This window comes from Xylocopa sonorina, chromosome 7 (genome assembly GCF_050948175.1).
Source record: "Xylocopa sonorina isolate GNS202 chromosome 7, iyXylSono1_principal, whole genome shotgun sequence".
NCBI classification, from domain to species: Eukaryota; Metazoa; Arthropoda; class Insecta; order Hymenoptera; family Apidae; genus Xylocopa; species Xylocopa sonorina.
In genome coordinates, this window is record NC_135199.1 from 8,631,338 (window position 1) to 8,645,522 (window position 14,185).

General features: G+C 37.0%; 4 protein-coding genes across 6 annotated transcripts; 2 read left to right on the forward strand and 2 right to left on the reverse strand.

Annotated features, from left to right (window-relative positions):
- Positions 1–95: 95 nt before the first annotated feature.
- Positions 96–2,414, reverse strand: LOC143425032 (uncharacterized). 2 transcript variants are annotated; one of them, XM_076897476.1, is made up of 6 exons: positions 2,242–2,414; positions 1,608–2,009; positions 1,297–1,501; positions 996–1,211; positions 407–664; positions 96–203 (listed from the first exon to the last, which is right to left on the reverse strand). In XM_076897476.1, exons 1-5 carry the CDS (start codon positions 2,309–2,311, stop codon positions 412–414), a joined length of 1,146 nt encoding a protein of 381 aa, XP_076753591.1. In that variant the 5' UTR covers positions 2,312–2,414; the 3' UTR covers positions 96–203; positions 407–411. The 2 variants fall into 2 exon arrangements, with proteins under 2 accessions (XP_076753591.1, XP_076753590.1); XM_076897475.1 differs by lacking the exon at positions 96–203 and having other exon boundaries at positions 277–664.
- Positions 2,415–2,660: 246 nt separating this feature from the next.
- Positions 2,661–3,962, forward strand: Sgt1 (suppressor of G2 allele of skp1). Its single transcript, XM_076897746.1, has 5 exons — positions 2,661–2,822; positions 2,909–3,019; positions 3,144–3,345; positions 3,408–3,604; positions 3,736–3,962. The coding sequence occupies exons 1-5, from the start codon at positions 2,751–2,753 to the stop codon at positions 3,841–3,843; spliced, it is 690 nt and encodes a 229-aa protein (XP_076753861.1). The 5' UTR covers positions 2,661–2,750; the 3' UTR covers positions 3,844–3,962.
- Positions 3,963–4,132: 170 nt separating this feature from the next.
- LOC143425177 (mitochondrial potassium channel) lies at positions 4,133–5,504 on the reverse strand. Its single transcript, XM_076897745.1, has 2 exons — positions 5,161–5,504; positions 4,133–5,089 (listed from the first exon to the last, which is right to left on the reverse strand). Exons 1-2 carry the CDS (start codon positions 5,326–5,328, stop codon positions 4,310–4,312), a joined length of 948 nt encoding a protein of 315 aa, XP_076753860.1. The 5' UTR covers positions 5,329–5,504; the 3' UTR covers positions 4,133–4,309.
- A 504-nt stretch (positions 5,505–6,008) lies between these two features.
- On the forward strand, positions 6,009–9,147 carry LOC143425324 (S1 RNA-binding domain-containing protein 1). 2 transcript variants are annotated; one of them, XM_076898038.1, is made up of 3 exons: positions 6,009–7,894; positions 7,978–8,771; positions 8,857–9,147. In XM_076898038.1, the coding sequence occupies exons 1-2, from the start codon at positions 6,011–6,013 to the stop codon at positions 8,749–8,751; spliced, it is 2,658 nt and encodes an 885-aa protein (XP_076754153.1). In that variant the 5' UTR covers positions 6,009–6,010; the 3' UTR covers positions 8,752–8,771; positions 8,857–9,147. The 2 variants fall into 2 exon arrangements, with proteins under 2 accessions (XP_076754153.1, XP_076754154.1); XM_076898039.1 differs by lacking the exon at positions 8,857–9,147 and having other exon boundaries at positions 7,978–8,832.
- The last annotated feature ends 5,038 nt before the right edge of the window (positions 9,148–14,185 follow it).

The following is a 14,185-nucleotide window of genomic DNA, read 5'->3' on the forward strand; positions in this document are numbered from 1 at the left end:
TCCGAATATAATTATCTTTTTATATCTTTTTCTTCCTTCCTTTTTCGTTTCTTCTTTGATTTGGTTAACTTCCTTCAACACGATTTCCATGGTTAGAGGCTTCTTGCTTACATCCTTTCTTTAGATTCCAGCGATCCATTTTGAACGTTAGGATTGAAATTTGTATTTTTGTAATTACAAGATTTTGGAGAAGTATGTAGGAACTATAAGGTGGAAATTTTATTAATATAATGGTACTTGTGCTAAGCGTGTACGAATGCGGAGGAAATTCACAAATTATGAAAACAGTATTTATTCGTTCAGACATATGTCTGGCTTCAATTTATATAAATGAATCTTTTATGTCACAAAAGACGTTTCATTTCCTAAATGTATTTTTAAAACGATGTTGTAACGAAATTTGTACCCGTCTTATAGTTTCTTTCTTCCTTTTTTTAGAACAGACATCGGTCCTGGCAATGGAACTTTCAGCGTGACAACTTTTTTATCCCCCTTTTGGGGTACAGCACCGATTAATCTTGCGAGATCGGTCAACTTTTTCAGGCCGATACGATGAGTGAATATAGTAGCGAACAACTCCAAATCCAATGTAAAATTGCAAATAACTAAAGCTAGAATCATACAATGAATGACTCCTTTGTCTTTAACACTGTTCGGTCTCATCCTACAAAATCATAGAATAATTATTACAGAATTGTTCAACTATAGAATACACCGCAACAATATATGTCTCTCAAGGCCACATATATATCTAAAATACGTATATGTGTTTACACGGAACACTAACACACCGGTTCTGGTCGTAAGAGCGTAAAAAGAGAAGGTGGCCTTGAGTGGCCTACACTGGTATCCTTTACTATAAGACTTTTTTATAATGTACCACACACTACGCATGTACAACTTTAGTTTTTTGCTCATTTCGCTTAAACAGCTAAACTGTTGCGCGATTAACAATTGCAAGTCAGCTTTCAGTTTTATACTCTTTTCATACATACCGTCCATGATTACTTTGAACACTGTATGTATTTATTATGTGCAAGTTAACATCATCAGAAGCTGCACAAACTTCTATACCGCGTTTCTTGGCATCTTTGATCGGCATGTTTAACCATACTGAAACTGCATGAATATAAAGTAACAGTGCAACCTTTGTCACGTTATCTGGATCTGACTTTAAGTGCCTTAATGTTTGAGTAATGAACTTTGAATTCCTAAAAGAACATAAAAGTATAACTTATGTATTACAATTGCTTCTAGAAAATTCAGAAACATAATATTTTTTTAAAGCAAACGCACGTTTCTATACTAATGGAATTATCATTTAAAATTTCTGTAACTTTATTATATAAAGTTTCCAGTTTATTTTCTGGAATAATATCGTATATATTATATACATCGCTTGGAGAGAGAGCATCTCTATTGCATCCTGGTAAAGTTGTATTCGTGATATATTCGCTATCTGGTACTTCTGTTGACAATTCCATCCTATCGATTTCAACATCTGTAACAAAAACAAATTTTAATTTTCATCTATTTTATCCACTGTTTTCAAGTACCAAGGTTAACCCTTGCACAATTTATCTATATTTGTGAAAGCAAAGTCTTACTAGATACAGTTTGTTCGAGTTCCTCCCTAACAGACTCTACATTTACTCTCAGCCTTTCAAATTGTTCCGTCCTCCTTTTCACTTTCTTCGAACCAAACTGTTTATTCAATGTAGCAACCTTATGTTCCTCGGGTCCTTTATTGTCTTCCAACGATGGTTTGTCTAAAACCGGTGCTACTTGCCACCGTTCCACCTGAACCAGCCTGACTTTTCCTGTTCTTCTGTTATGAAGCACAAGCATAGTACGCATCAGGTCTTGGCTAGTATCTGGTTTATAACCTCTATAAACAATCTGTCCGTTCGACAGAGCCAGCATAGTGTTTTGCTTCTTCTGGTCATAAAATAAACCGCACGACATCTTCTTTGCCTCCTCATCCTTGAGCTCTCCATTTTGGAAGTTAACTGTAAAGTAATCGTACACATTTATCAACAGAACGTGCTGTATGAAAGATACAACTTGTCTAACCTATAAAATGTTTTATTCGCTCATACTTTAGTCGTTAATTTACGGAAAGTAACAATTGCGAGTGCATAAAGTATATATTCGCGCGACTCATATCGAAAAGAATATTATTTGAAAATTGAACGCAGATTAAGTAACGAAGCAGTTTTTTAATGTACATATGTTCGATACCAATGATCGGCTGCACCTTGGACGGTTCTACAATGACATCTTCGATAATCGCTTCGAACGGTCGTTTCATTTTTTATTGAGGTTACTGTTCACTTTTCCCTCATTCGAAACATTACGTTTGTTCATTCAAAAATTTGGAAACGCTCTTGAAAATATTTAAGCGCCACCGGAAATTGACTCGTTCACGTTCGCTCGATCTCGGAAGTTGGAACACTTCGGTTGCGTTTCTAACAGCGACTAAACTTACTTCGAAATACAACCAAACGCTTTGTTATACCATTTTTAGTTTAATTTTATTTATGCTTTTACCATTTGCACCAAGAAACTGATCGTACGCGTACCCACGAAAGAAACTTAATTTCTGTAAGGATTAAGGAACGAGGAATTTCATCGGTCAGAAAACATCAACATCACTTGTTACACTCCTGGGCTGCATCAATCTGTATCTATCCGTATGAACTTTCGAGAAGTCAGATATACGCGATTTGTCTCAAATCTCCCAATGATTTATGCTCGATAATTACAAAAGAGTCGATCTAATGGGTAACGAGAAAACTCCAACCGTAGTGAATAATAATGAAGTGAGAATCGCGGTTGAATAGAACGGAAGGGATACAAATATATTTACATCAGCATAATGACAGATAAAAATTCCGATATTTTACAGATGCCAGTTCCAAAGATAAGGTATGATTGGTATCAAACGGAGAATCATGTAATAGTTCCGATTCTTGCGAAGAACGCGAAAAATGTTAAAGTTATCTACGAGGAAAACACGGTAAATACGCGTGAAATGTATACGTTCATTGTCGATCGGTACAATTCGTATTTCTATCGATTACATTGACGTAGAAGTGACTTTTTTTTTATTGACATTAGCTCATACTTTGTTTTTTTTTCAGTTGAGTGTGTCTGCACTGTTACCATCAGGGAACGATTACAGCTTAGAGTTAGACTTGGCTCATCCAATAGTACCGGATCAATGTTCACACAAAGTTGACCCATCCAAAATAGAAATCAAGTTGAAGAAAAGAGATGGAATCACGTGGACTAGCCTGGAAGGAAGTCCCGTTGCACAAAAGGCAGTACAGCCTATACCTAGAGGTAAATAGGAATATCAGATCCTTTGTCACGATAATGATTATGAATCGTCAAACTTTTTGCAGAAATTTTACAAGCTGGGAATCCGGAGAAAAATGTAGGCACAGTGAAGAAACAACGGGATTGGAATAAAGTGGAGAAAGAGATTGAGAAACAGGAAGCCGAAGAAAAGCCAGTGGGAGAAGCTGCTCTTTATGCTCTATTTCAACAGATATATGGCAGTAGTTCTGACGAAGTTAGGCGTGCAATGAATAAATCCTTTGTAAGTATTTCTCTGAGGAAGTATTTGCTCAAATTATATAAGAATTGTTCATTTAATTTTTGTTACTGTAAAAACTCTAGATTATTTATTTAATATTGATTTTATTATTATAATACTCTTACCAAAAATAGCAAGAGTCTGGTGGTACAGTGTTAAGCACAAGTTGGGCAGAAGTGAGCAGAGGTAAAGTTGAAGTAAAACTACCTGATGGTATGGAGTGGAAATCTTGGAATGCATAAAATGTTTTAGAAACGTTTGAGATTTAAATTGCTTACTGTTTAATATAAGAGTTTCATTTTATTTTTCACGAACTCATTTCTTAAAAATGAAATTAGTTAAATAAATGTTCTTACAGGAGCATCATGTATTTCTCTAATTAAGTTGAATATATATATATATATAACATATATGCATATTTTTCTGAATAAATGATACTCTCTGCTCCTTGTACAAAATATCAAGAATTAAATGCACTGAATCAGCTAAATTATATAACAACAAATTCTTTGTACAACTATTTTTAGTTATATGCACGTATTAATATATTTTCTGTTTCACTGTATAATTATATGTATAATATAATACATTTATTTATACAAAACATTTACAAATAAATAAATGCTGTTACCAAGAAGAAATCATTTCAAATAAAATGTAGTGGTAATTCATTAATTACTTGTTACTGTATATTATAGAGCAAAACTTTTAACCAGTCAATCTACTAACTATATACATGCCAAGAGCACACAGTCCTATCACAATATAAGCTTTGTGGAATTCTGCTTTCTTAACATCTTTTGAATCTTTATTAACTACAGTTATTTCCGGTTGACTGTTATTATTTAACTTTTTAAGGACCTCAGAGAATCTTGTATTTAAGTCGTTTTGTAACAATTGAAAACTACTTTCAATCATACTTTCGTTTTTCTGTTGTGCTTCAGATATAGCACTCCTCACATTTACTATTCTCTTATTGTTATATACCATTGAACCAGCCAATGATATAACTGCTAATATGGCAGATGCAAGAATTGATAAATATTTGTATTTCTGAGCATTCATCGTTTGACTATCATGATATTCCTTGATAGCTGTTGCCAATAACGTGAAGTGATCTTTTTCCTCTCTCTCCAATAAATTAAGTTGAGATGTAATTCTTGCTTGATCCTGAAGATTTTTATTTTCTACTATTGTCAGTTGTACATACTTTGGGTCATCTCTCTTGGTTTGGATAAGCTCAGAATATACATCCTTCAGCTTTTCATTTATCAGCGTGGCTTCACGATTTAAGCGTCTTCTTTCATCCTGACAACTGAACAACTTGTCTTGGGCAGAAATTACCTGCTGCTTGGCTATTTCGACTGTATCCAAACCTGTTAACTGTTGATACCATTGCATCCATTTTACAACTCTCTTCGGCAATGGAGTTGGCTCCAACATTGCACTGTTTAAATTTTGAATTACAGTTATATCATTGCTGACTTGCTGAAATAAACAATTTTTCAAATCTTTCATATGAAATTTTGTTTAATTGTCACATAGAGAAAGTGTACTACCTTTGCTAAAACATTGTACTTTGCAGCAACAGCAGTTTGTACATTGTTTAATCCCTTCTGCGCCTTGTCAGTGACATTACTAATTTTCACAGACGCATTATTAAGCACTTGGTGTTTATTTATCTCACTACTCAAGGCTCTCATCAGCGATCGAAATTTTTCTGCCATTATCTACTCGTTTTTATGTTCAAATTAAGTAGAAATATGTACAATATCAAAATAAGTGATTTCACTCAAGTATCATTGCAAATTGTTATCATGCTCGTTAATTTCTATAAATTTTGTACATCACAAAATACAGATCATTTTGTGACAGGCGTTATCAATAAAAACAATGTCTCGGAAAGAAATAACTATGTAATATCATAAATACGAATTTCATTCAGTGACTATCGGTGGTTATGTCCAAAGATGTACTTTGTACAGAAGTATCTGTAGAAATGAAATACTAAATTAATAAGAGGTTTAAAATTTACATCTGAAAAATTTTTCATTAATCTCGTATAATTTTATTTATAATCTTATTTATAATCTTAAAAAAACATGAAAAACTTTACACGACTGTAACAGGAAAATTGTCGAAAATTGTGAAGGCGTGTTTACAAAGGTCGCGGTCAGATTTGGTTAGGAAACTTGTTTGATTATTCTGTATCTATTTATCGTATAGCATTACAAAACGTGCATATTCTTTTACATTTGTTTATAACTAATAAATATGTATAAAAAGGAAAGCGTATAAAGAAAATGTACAAACACATTTTGTACATGTAATTAATTAGCCTTACATTTTACAACATACTTCGTAACGCTAACAAGTTTTGATTGTTTATCGTTTACTTGAAATTGTATAATGAAAAGAAGTGTACGACAAACGGCGAAAATAGAACCAATAGTTTTGTCCAGCGATTCTGAAATTGAAGCTAAAGATGTTTCAAGTGACGACGATTATTATATTCCCGAGAAGACGACTTCCAAAGGGGCTGCGAAAAAGAAGAAGACATCAGTTAAAAGTGATAATTCAGCTGGAAAGAGTAATAAGAGAAAAGGTAGTACACTTTCGTCACCTGCAAAGAAGAGGCGTATAGCAAAAGAATTTGAAAGTAAAAAATTAATATCAAAGTCTGCGACAATAGATGATACAAAAGAGTCGAAAGCTTCAAAGAAGAAGGCACAGATTAAAAGTGAAAAAAAGACAACACAGAGTGTCAATAAAGAGAATGTTAAACAAGCGTTAGGAGATATTGATCGGTTTAATACTGTAGAATGTAAGGAATGGACAGATGTAGATTATGTTAGCGAAAAGAACAATATCACTAAGCACGTAGCAGAAAATGTTGTGAAACTTTTCAATGATGATAATACAATCCCATTTATTGCAAGATATAGGAGAAACTTGACTGGTGGTATGGAGCCTGATGAATTAAGAGCAGTAAAAGAAAATCTTGATCGTGCTAAAGCAATTAAACAACGTGCTCATACTATATTAAAAAGTATTGATAAGTTAGGACAATGGACACCTAATGTACATGCCGCTGTTGTATCTGCCAAACATTTGGATGACTTGGAACACATATATTCTCTTTTTAAGCCAACATCCAAGCGAACCTTGGCAGAAAGAGCAAGAGAAATTGGCTTAGAACCATTGAGTAATCTTGTATTACAAGGTCAGGTATTGCCTCCGTTATCTTCTATTATTGATTCTAGTAAGGATGGTTTAAAGACAGAGCAACAGATTTTGGATGGAATCAAACATATTATAGCGGATGTAATAAATAAAGATAAAACAGTATTTGATAAAGTTAAAGAGCTGCAGAATGGATCTATTATACATATACAGACCACAGAATGTAAAACCAGTAATAAGTCTTCAGATACTAAAGAGAAGGATGTACACAGGAAGTACGAAATGTATTATAATTTTAATTCAAGTACCAAGTATATTAAACCTCACCAGATATTAGCAATCAATAGAGGAGAAGCACAGAAGATTCTCACTGTAAAAATTACTTTACCTGACTTCTTTGAAAGGGGTTTCAAATCGCATTGTTATAGACAGTACAGGGCAGCTATGAATGTATCTAAATTACACTCTGAATTATTGAATGGTAGTATTGATTATACTTATACAAAATTTATTAAGCCCTTGGTAGTGCGCAGAGCGAGAAGTGAGATGAAGCAAAAAGCAGAAACAGCATCGATTGAGGTTTTTGTAACTAATGTTAAGCAGTTGCTTCTCACTTCACCTGTAAAAGGGAAGATTATTCTTGGCATAGATCCAGGATTTTTGCACGGTTGTAAATTGGCAGTGATTTCTGAACAGGGAGATGTTCTTGAAACTGGTGTAATTTATCCACATAACAAAGTGGAGGAATCTGCGAAAGTTTTGGTAAATTTAGTAAATAAACATAAATCTACAATCTTAGCATTAGGAAATGCTACGGCTTGTAGAGAGACCGAAATGTTTATAAATAAGTTGATCAAGTCTGGAGCATTCGGTTCATTGGATGTTTCATATACGATAGTAGATGAAGCAGGGGCATCAATATATAGTTGTAGTTCAGAAGCAAAATCCGAATTCCCACATCTTGATACTAATCTGATTTCTGCTGTTTCCATAGCAAGGCGCTTGCAAGATCCTCTTGCTGAATTGGTGAAAGTGGAACCTAAACATTTGGGTGTAGGAATGTATCAGCACGATCTTCCAGAGAAGCAAATGTCAACAGCATTAAATGAGGTAAGTATGAAACTCTGTAACATTAAGTTTGATAGAACAATGAGACTGATACAATGAGTAAAATCTACTAAAAACGGTTATAGGTGGTTTCAGAGGCGGTCAGTTTCGTAGGTGTGGATGTGAATACTGCATCTCAATGTCTTTTGAAAAGGGTTGCAGGTTTGAATGTATCTAGGGCTAATAACATCATAGAATGGAGAATTGAATTTGGTCCATTTAAGAATAGGCAACAGTTGATGGATGTGAAGGGAATTGGAAGTAAAGTATTCGAACAATGTGCTGGATTTATTAGAATATTACCGGAAACTTCGATGTCTGATAATTCGGAGAAGTGTAAAACTGTTAAAAAGTCAAAGCATAAATATAATTTATTAGATCAAACTTGGATTCATCCTGAATCGTATAAAATAGCTGAGAAATTTTTGGCGTATTGTCGTTGTAATATAGAGAATCTCGGAACCACGGAATTTATCGAGAAAATAAAGTCGCATGCCGAAGAAGGGTATACTATTTTAGCTGAAAGGTTCGGTACAAACGAAACGACTGTGGAGGTGATAGTCAAAGGTCTGTCGATGAAAAAGGATGAGGATATACGATTGAAGACCCGAACTCCTCTATTTCGGAAAAGCATGTTCAGTATTAAGGATCTAGAAACTGGAGCGTTGCTAACAGGCGCAATACGAAACGTCACGCATTTTGGGGCGTTCGTAGATATAGGAGTGGGTAGAGATGGACTTATACCAATAAAATGGATGAAAAATAGTACAGTCTCGATAGGTCAACGCGTGGAAGTAAAAGTGCTTACAGTGGACATTGAACGTAGCAGGATTAATTTAGAATTAATTAAAACCTTATAATATGTTCCTTTACACGGTGTGTAAGTTTCCATTTAACTATACCACAAGTCTGAATAAAATGAATTTTATTTTTGTATATAAGAGAGCCTTCATTTTTTTTCCAAGCGATAGAACGTAATTCGAAATGCTCCTTTGTGGGACCAGATGCAGGGGATCGGATCATTCTAGGAACATCTGTAATTTACTGTCTCCCCTTCTTAAACTACGGACCAGTGAGAACTCTATGAATAAACATAAGTGCAGGATGTATTACACGTTGGACTAGCATTTGCATATTTCACGCACGAGTCGTTACGAGTTAACGACTGACAATAAATTGTCCCCCATAGTCATCGCGCATCGAGCTAGAAGTAATCGTTTTGCCGAATAGCAGCTTGTACGTTTATGCGAACATTTGTTATCATTTCCTGAAACCAATTAAAAACTTCTTTTCACGTCATTCATAATATACGATGTTACTTGTATTTCGTAGATTCGAGAAAAGAATAAATGTATGAAATTTACAAGCCCTTTCGTAAGGGGAAATTAGAATGTTATTGCAAAAGTGTGGCTCATTAAAATCATTAGTCGCCGGCGTAACGGAGCTCTCCAGTTTTCTGAACAGATGTCACCAATTATCCTGGTACGGTAACCAGTCGGATTATACATGTACGCATAACGCAATGTAAGCCTCAATTTCCACTTAATATTCTTGCTTATATATTCGGGTTGTGAACCCGCGCCATTTAGGGGATGGTTCGCTGAGCGGTGTAGATGGTGCAAATGGGAGCGTCGCGACCGTGCGACGCTAGTTATTAAGACTTTATTATCCTTGCGTATCATTCGAGCCGCCTAGGGTAACTTAAGCGTTAAATTTAACTCTCCTGAGTATTTTGCTGATATCATGTTTACCAAGAGTATTTGAATTAGGGCGCCCAATCTCTTTTCGATATTGTTTCTTTAATCGAATTTTGGAATCATCGATTTTATTCTATCCCTATAATGTACTACTAATTCTCAATTTTATTGTTTTAATAACATTCCAAGCACTTGTAAGCCCTTATTTATTAGTAATTATGTACATTCCAACATTTTCTTAAAACTAATGTACACATTGTTATCATTACGCAATTATTAATGTATTTGAAATATATTATGTGGTTAGGGTCGAATCGATAGTATCGATTTCAATCGTAGTTCACAATATCGATTCGATAATGACTTGATCTTCAAAGCGTTTGTTAAGTAGTTCGAAGGATTTCGGATCTGGAAATTTTCATCCAACCAGTGGAAATCAGGTCGTAAATTTCGAATACGAATACGGTGGTAAATAGGACAACTATCCGGGAAGCTGCAGGGTCTATTTGGTAAGCTTGAAAATGGCAAAGACGAATTCTGAGCACGTCCTGCAATATTTCTCTCTGGGGGGAAGAATTCGAGGTTGCGCGACAGTCAAAGTCAAGAAAAGTTACAGATGCGATCGTGTTCTTTGATGTCAACCGGTTAATTACAAGCTATCATAACCTCAACGAATATTCGATAATGTAATTCGAATAATTTATTCTTTCGACCATGTCGTAATCATATTTTTGTAGCCGGAAATGCGTAATGACGATTTCTTATATTGCAGTCCGACTAGAGTAGTAGCTTTTGAGCGGGACTTCCGCTTCATAGATTAATGAAAACTGTTATCTCTGTTTGTTGGTATGTATTAACTTGTTTAATGTTTTAATAATAAAATGTAACAATTATCTTAAATTTGTCCTAAAAGTCGAAGTGATTATAAAAAAGGTTAGAAGTTTCTCGTGACGAAGATTACTTCGTAAGACGAAGTTTATCGTGAAAGAAACACGAAATATATAGATCGAATTATCTGCTACATAACCGCGCCATTTTTATAGGGTTGCGATTTCGTTATATTCTATCTAACCATTCGATTATTAATATTTCAATATACGAGTGCTTGGAAAATATTACATGGTAAAGGTGGCGCGATAGTTTGCATATAAATTATAGCGAGACAAATTTTTATACCGTTTCATATCATGTTTTGTACGTGTCCGATACAGCTCACTGGTACAAATCCTTCGCCCATCCCACTTCACTCTGCCATTTCTGCATGCATGGTGTGTACCTGCCACATACACATTACACGGCTGCATGCATTTGAAGAGTAACAACGGTGCTCCAGGTTTTCGAAATAAAATTAAACCAAAAGGTTTGCATTAAATTAAATAAGATAATTTTTGTTAAAATTATTAAACAAATTTTCAGACGATTTCCGATGAACATCGATTACCATGAGTAAATTTAAATATTATGCACGACTTTCGTAATAATGTAGCTGGATTAGTTTAAATTAAAACAAATCTCTACTCTTTTTCCAGGCGACAACGGTTCGCTGTCTTCCCTGTTCTTCATTTCTACTCTGTCTGACTCTTGCTGCGCAGACAATGGCCTCGCTGCAATATCCCTGTGCTCACCTATACCTGGTTTTATCCTCAAAACGCAGCTTCACCGAACGCGGCAAAAGAGACGTGGCCTTGGATCCCGATATGGTGAGTCACACTTTTAGATGAACCTTTGGATAACCATCTGATGAATCGTCTGCAGTTCAGCGGATTGCGTGAAGCGAAAGATCAGACGGAGAAACGTACAAAGACGAATGTCTCGCGTAGATTTTCTTTTACACTTCGAGTGTCGTATCCCAACACGCAGTTATTTTTAGAAATTGTTTGCTTGCGTAATCTCGTTACACGAGGTATTCACTGTATCATACAGTAGTTTAATAACTCGACAAGTGGCAGTCCTGTATTTGCCGACTTACGAATGCTCGAAACGTTGATATTGCTCCGACACAGTTAGCCTTTGAGGTACACGGAGTTCACAAGAAAGAATAGTCGAAGAAAACGGTGATGGTGTCTCTAGGGTGCAATGAGGGGCACGGGCCATGGTATTAGCGGTTCTAAGTTCGCCTCTCGCGTGGCCTTTAAATATTTCACAAATTTAATCTCGCTAGACGGCTGCTGGCGGGCCGCCATCGCGTCCCCGCGGTCGATTCTGTCGCGATAATGCGTCTAGAGTCGCGAAAGGTTGCGAGCTTTTAATTCGTCGATAACATGCGGGGCTTTTGCGAGAGAGCGCGAGACGAAAGGAAGCGCGGAGAAGGGTTCGCTGGGACGCGGCGTGTATTCCCTTGTGTGCACGCGGAACAATGGTCCGCGAATCTGAAAACCGTGGCGTGGATACGCGAACACGCTCGGACGAAAAGACATGGGAAGTGTATCGGTACGTACACACCGTGTCTAGAACTACTACTGTGCGGAGCGTGTCGGCGCTGGATAGCGATGGACTCAAAGCTGTCTGAATCGTTTTGAACTTGTATCTCCATTTTCGAAACAACTAAAATTGTATTCGCAATAGAAAATTGTTAAGGTATTCGTGCAATAGTACGTAATTTATACATACTCTATACACGATATATATATATTACACGAGTATACATTATTATATATTATACGAGATTGTACGCCACTGTTGAGTCAGGTTGTCTCGCGACTTGTCGACACTCTCAAGGATATTTTGTTCGGAATAAAAGTCGTGCCGTTTCCAAACTTACGATACAGACTCGATACGAGCCGGTCGGTCTTGAGCCCATCGCTAGCGCTGGTACTGGTGCTCGCCGCGTGCGTGTATCTCTACCCAGTGGGTGGATAGAGGGAACGAAAGGCGCATAGGGAAACCGTGGCTCAGCTGCGGAGATGCAACACGCTCCACGGACAAGGCTTTATTTCGTTATTGTATTCTCGTAGTCGGGATCATTTCCCCGAAAACAGAGGATTTCGTTCCGGGGGTACGTTGAAAGTTTTAGTAAGCAATCTGCCGAGTATACGCTCCTATCGAGAAACTCCTAAGCTCGCCCCGCGTATCCGCCTTCTGTCCGTTGTCTTGCGGATCGCGGATAAATTTTCCACAAGACCCCGCTCGACTTTAACAATCGCGCTGTTCCCTATTCACGTTTTCACATTTTTCTTCGAACGCAATTTCGCTACTCTTGACTCTCATCCTATTCCAGCCTCGCCGGATCCAATGTCTTTAATTTTCGTCCGCTTTTAGTCGAACAATTTGAATATTGGAGCCAGTCAGAGATACTTTTTACGATCATTATACTGTAAAGTTGATAATAGTTAAAGAACGATCACGTTATGGTTTACGATGCGATCTGTACACTCTCAATCATCTTTATTAATTCTGAACAGCGTGTAGCAAAAACCAGTCGTCACATCCGTCACGCAGAATGCTAATATTACGAACAGGATAATTATTCCTACTCCGTTCTGTTTCTCATTGAATCGTCGACAACATTATCGGCTTTCCAATTACAGGTCTGTATCAAACAATCCTCATCTGCTTCCACCGTTTCACGGCGGGATTAAACCCCAATCGTTTAAATGCCCGTACCAACTTCACCGCAATGCGGATTATAAATTCTCCTGACCGGAGAGTGAATTATCCAGGTATTAACCTTTTCACCAGCGTTGGTGTTCGCAACCGTTCCTGTGATTCCTGTTCGTTGGATTGTTGGGACTTTTTGGCGCATAGATTAGGTAGTTACCAACCGGTAAACAGAATTTTAGAGGTACTGACTTGTCTAATTATCAGAGTGCACAGTGCTCTTAATAAGTTTGTGCGAGAGCTCGAGAATGTCTAGTCGGATGAGGTTGAGAATTTTTCTCCCAGTTGAGCAAGGATTCTGAAAACATCTCGCGAAATAAGACTGTCAGGGTTCTTTGGACGTTGTTGTGCTCGAATAAAGTTTCAAGACAAACTTTGTTCAATGCAGGCAAACTGAAAGGTGCTCGCAAGTATTCCTGAAACTTAGAAAAGATACTTTGGACATCTCAGCTCGAGTTGACCGGACCTCTTCATTTTTATGCTCAACCGTAACGTCAGATGCTCCCGAGGTCAAATCACTCGCAATTAGTGATGGTATACTTTATCGTCGGTTGCAAAAGAGTCCACTTGCTATCGGTGTATACGTATTTATTTAAATATACGAAGTGCAAAGCTTTTATCGCTTAAGTATTCGTCTGTTCCCAGCCACGTTGGATAGTAAAATCTGGTGCAGCGGAAGGGCTAAGAGGAACCGCAAAGCTTCGTCGCGTTAGGGGCCGGGGAAATGAAAAGGAAAAAAAAGGAGGGGACACACCAGGATTCTGGTGTTGCAGCGGGGGCCACAATGGTGTAACGACAAAATATAGGCAGATATTGCGCGGGCCTCTGGACGGGGTTGAGGGGTTAGAGGGTGGCGAGCGTGTAGGTTGCAGCCCCCGGGTGAAAAGTAGTTTCAGAGCGTCTAGTCTAACAATGGCGCGTATGAAAAGGGAAGAAAAAGCGGGACGCATGAAAAGCGTACCGGAAAATAAAGAGGAGATAGAGAGACCGAAGGCAAAAG

Bases quoted from the DNA above. Each gene is read 5' to 3' on its own strand.
- LOC143425032 (XM_076897476.1), bottom strand. From the start codon at position 2,311: ATGAAACGACCGTTCGAAGCGATTATCGAAGATGTCATTGTAGAACCG. The intron at 1,502-1,607 runs GTAAGACTTTGC...TTTTTGTTACAG, and splicing joins ACTCGAACAAACTGTATCTA to ATGTTGAAATCGATAGGATG. The intron at 665-995 runs GTATGTATGAAA...ATGATTTTGTAG, and splicing joins GTTCAAAGTAATCATGGACG to GATGAGACCGAACAGTGTTA.
- Sgt1 (XM_076897746.1), top strand. From the start codon at position 2,751: ATGCTCGATAATTACAAAAGAGTCGATCTAATGGGTAACGAGAAAACT. The intron at 3,020-3,143 runs GTAAATACGCGT...TTTTTTTTTCAG, and splicing joins TTATCTACGAGGAAAACACG to TTGAGTGTGTCTGCACTGTT. The intron at 3,346-3,407 runs GTAAATAGGAAT...AACTTTTTGCAG, and splicing joins AGTACAGCCTATACCTAGAG to AAATTTTACAAGCTGGGAAT.
- LOC143425177 (XM_076897745.1), bottom strand. From the start codon at position 5,328: ATGGCAGAAAAATTTCGATCGCTGATGAGAGCCTTGAGTAGTGAGATA. The intron at 5,090-5,160 runs GTAGTACACTTT...TGTTTATTTCAG, and splicing joins AGTACAATGTTTTAGCAAAG to CAAGTCAGCAATGATATAAC.
- LOC143425324 (XM_076898038.1), top strand. From the start codon at position 6,011: ATGAAAAGAAGTGTACGACAAACGGCGAAAATAGAACCAATAGTTTTG. The intron at 7,895-7,977 runs GTAAGTATGAAA...AAACGGTTATAG, and splicing joins TGTCAACAGCATTAAATGAG to GTGGTTTCAGAGGCGGTCAG.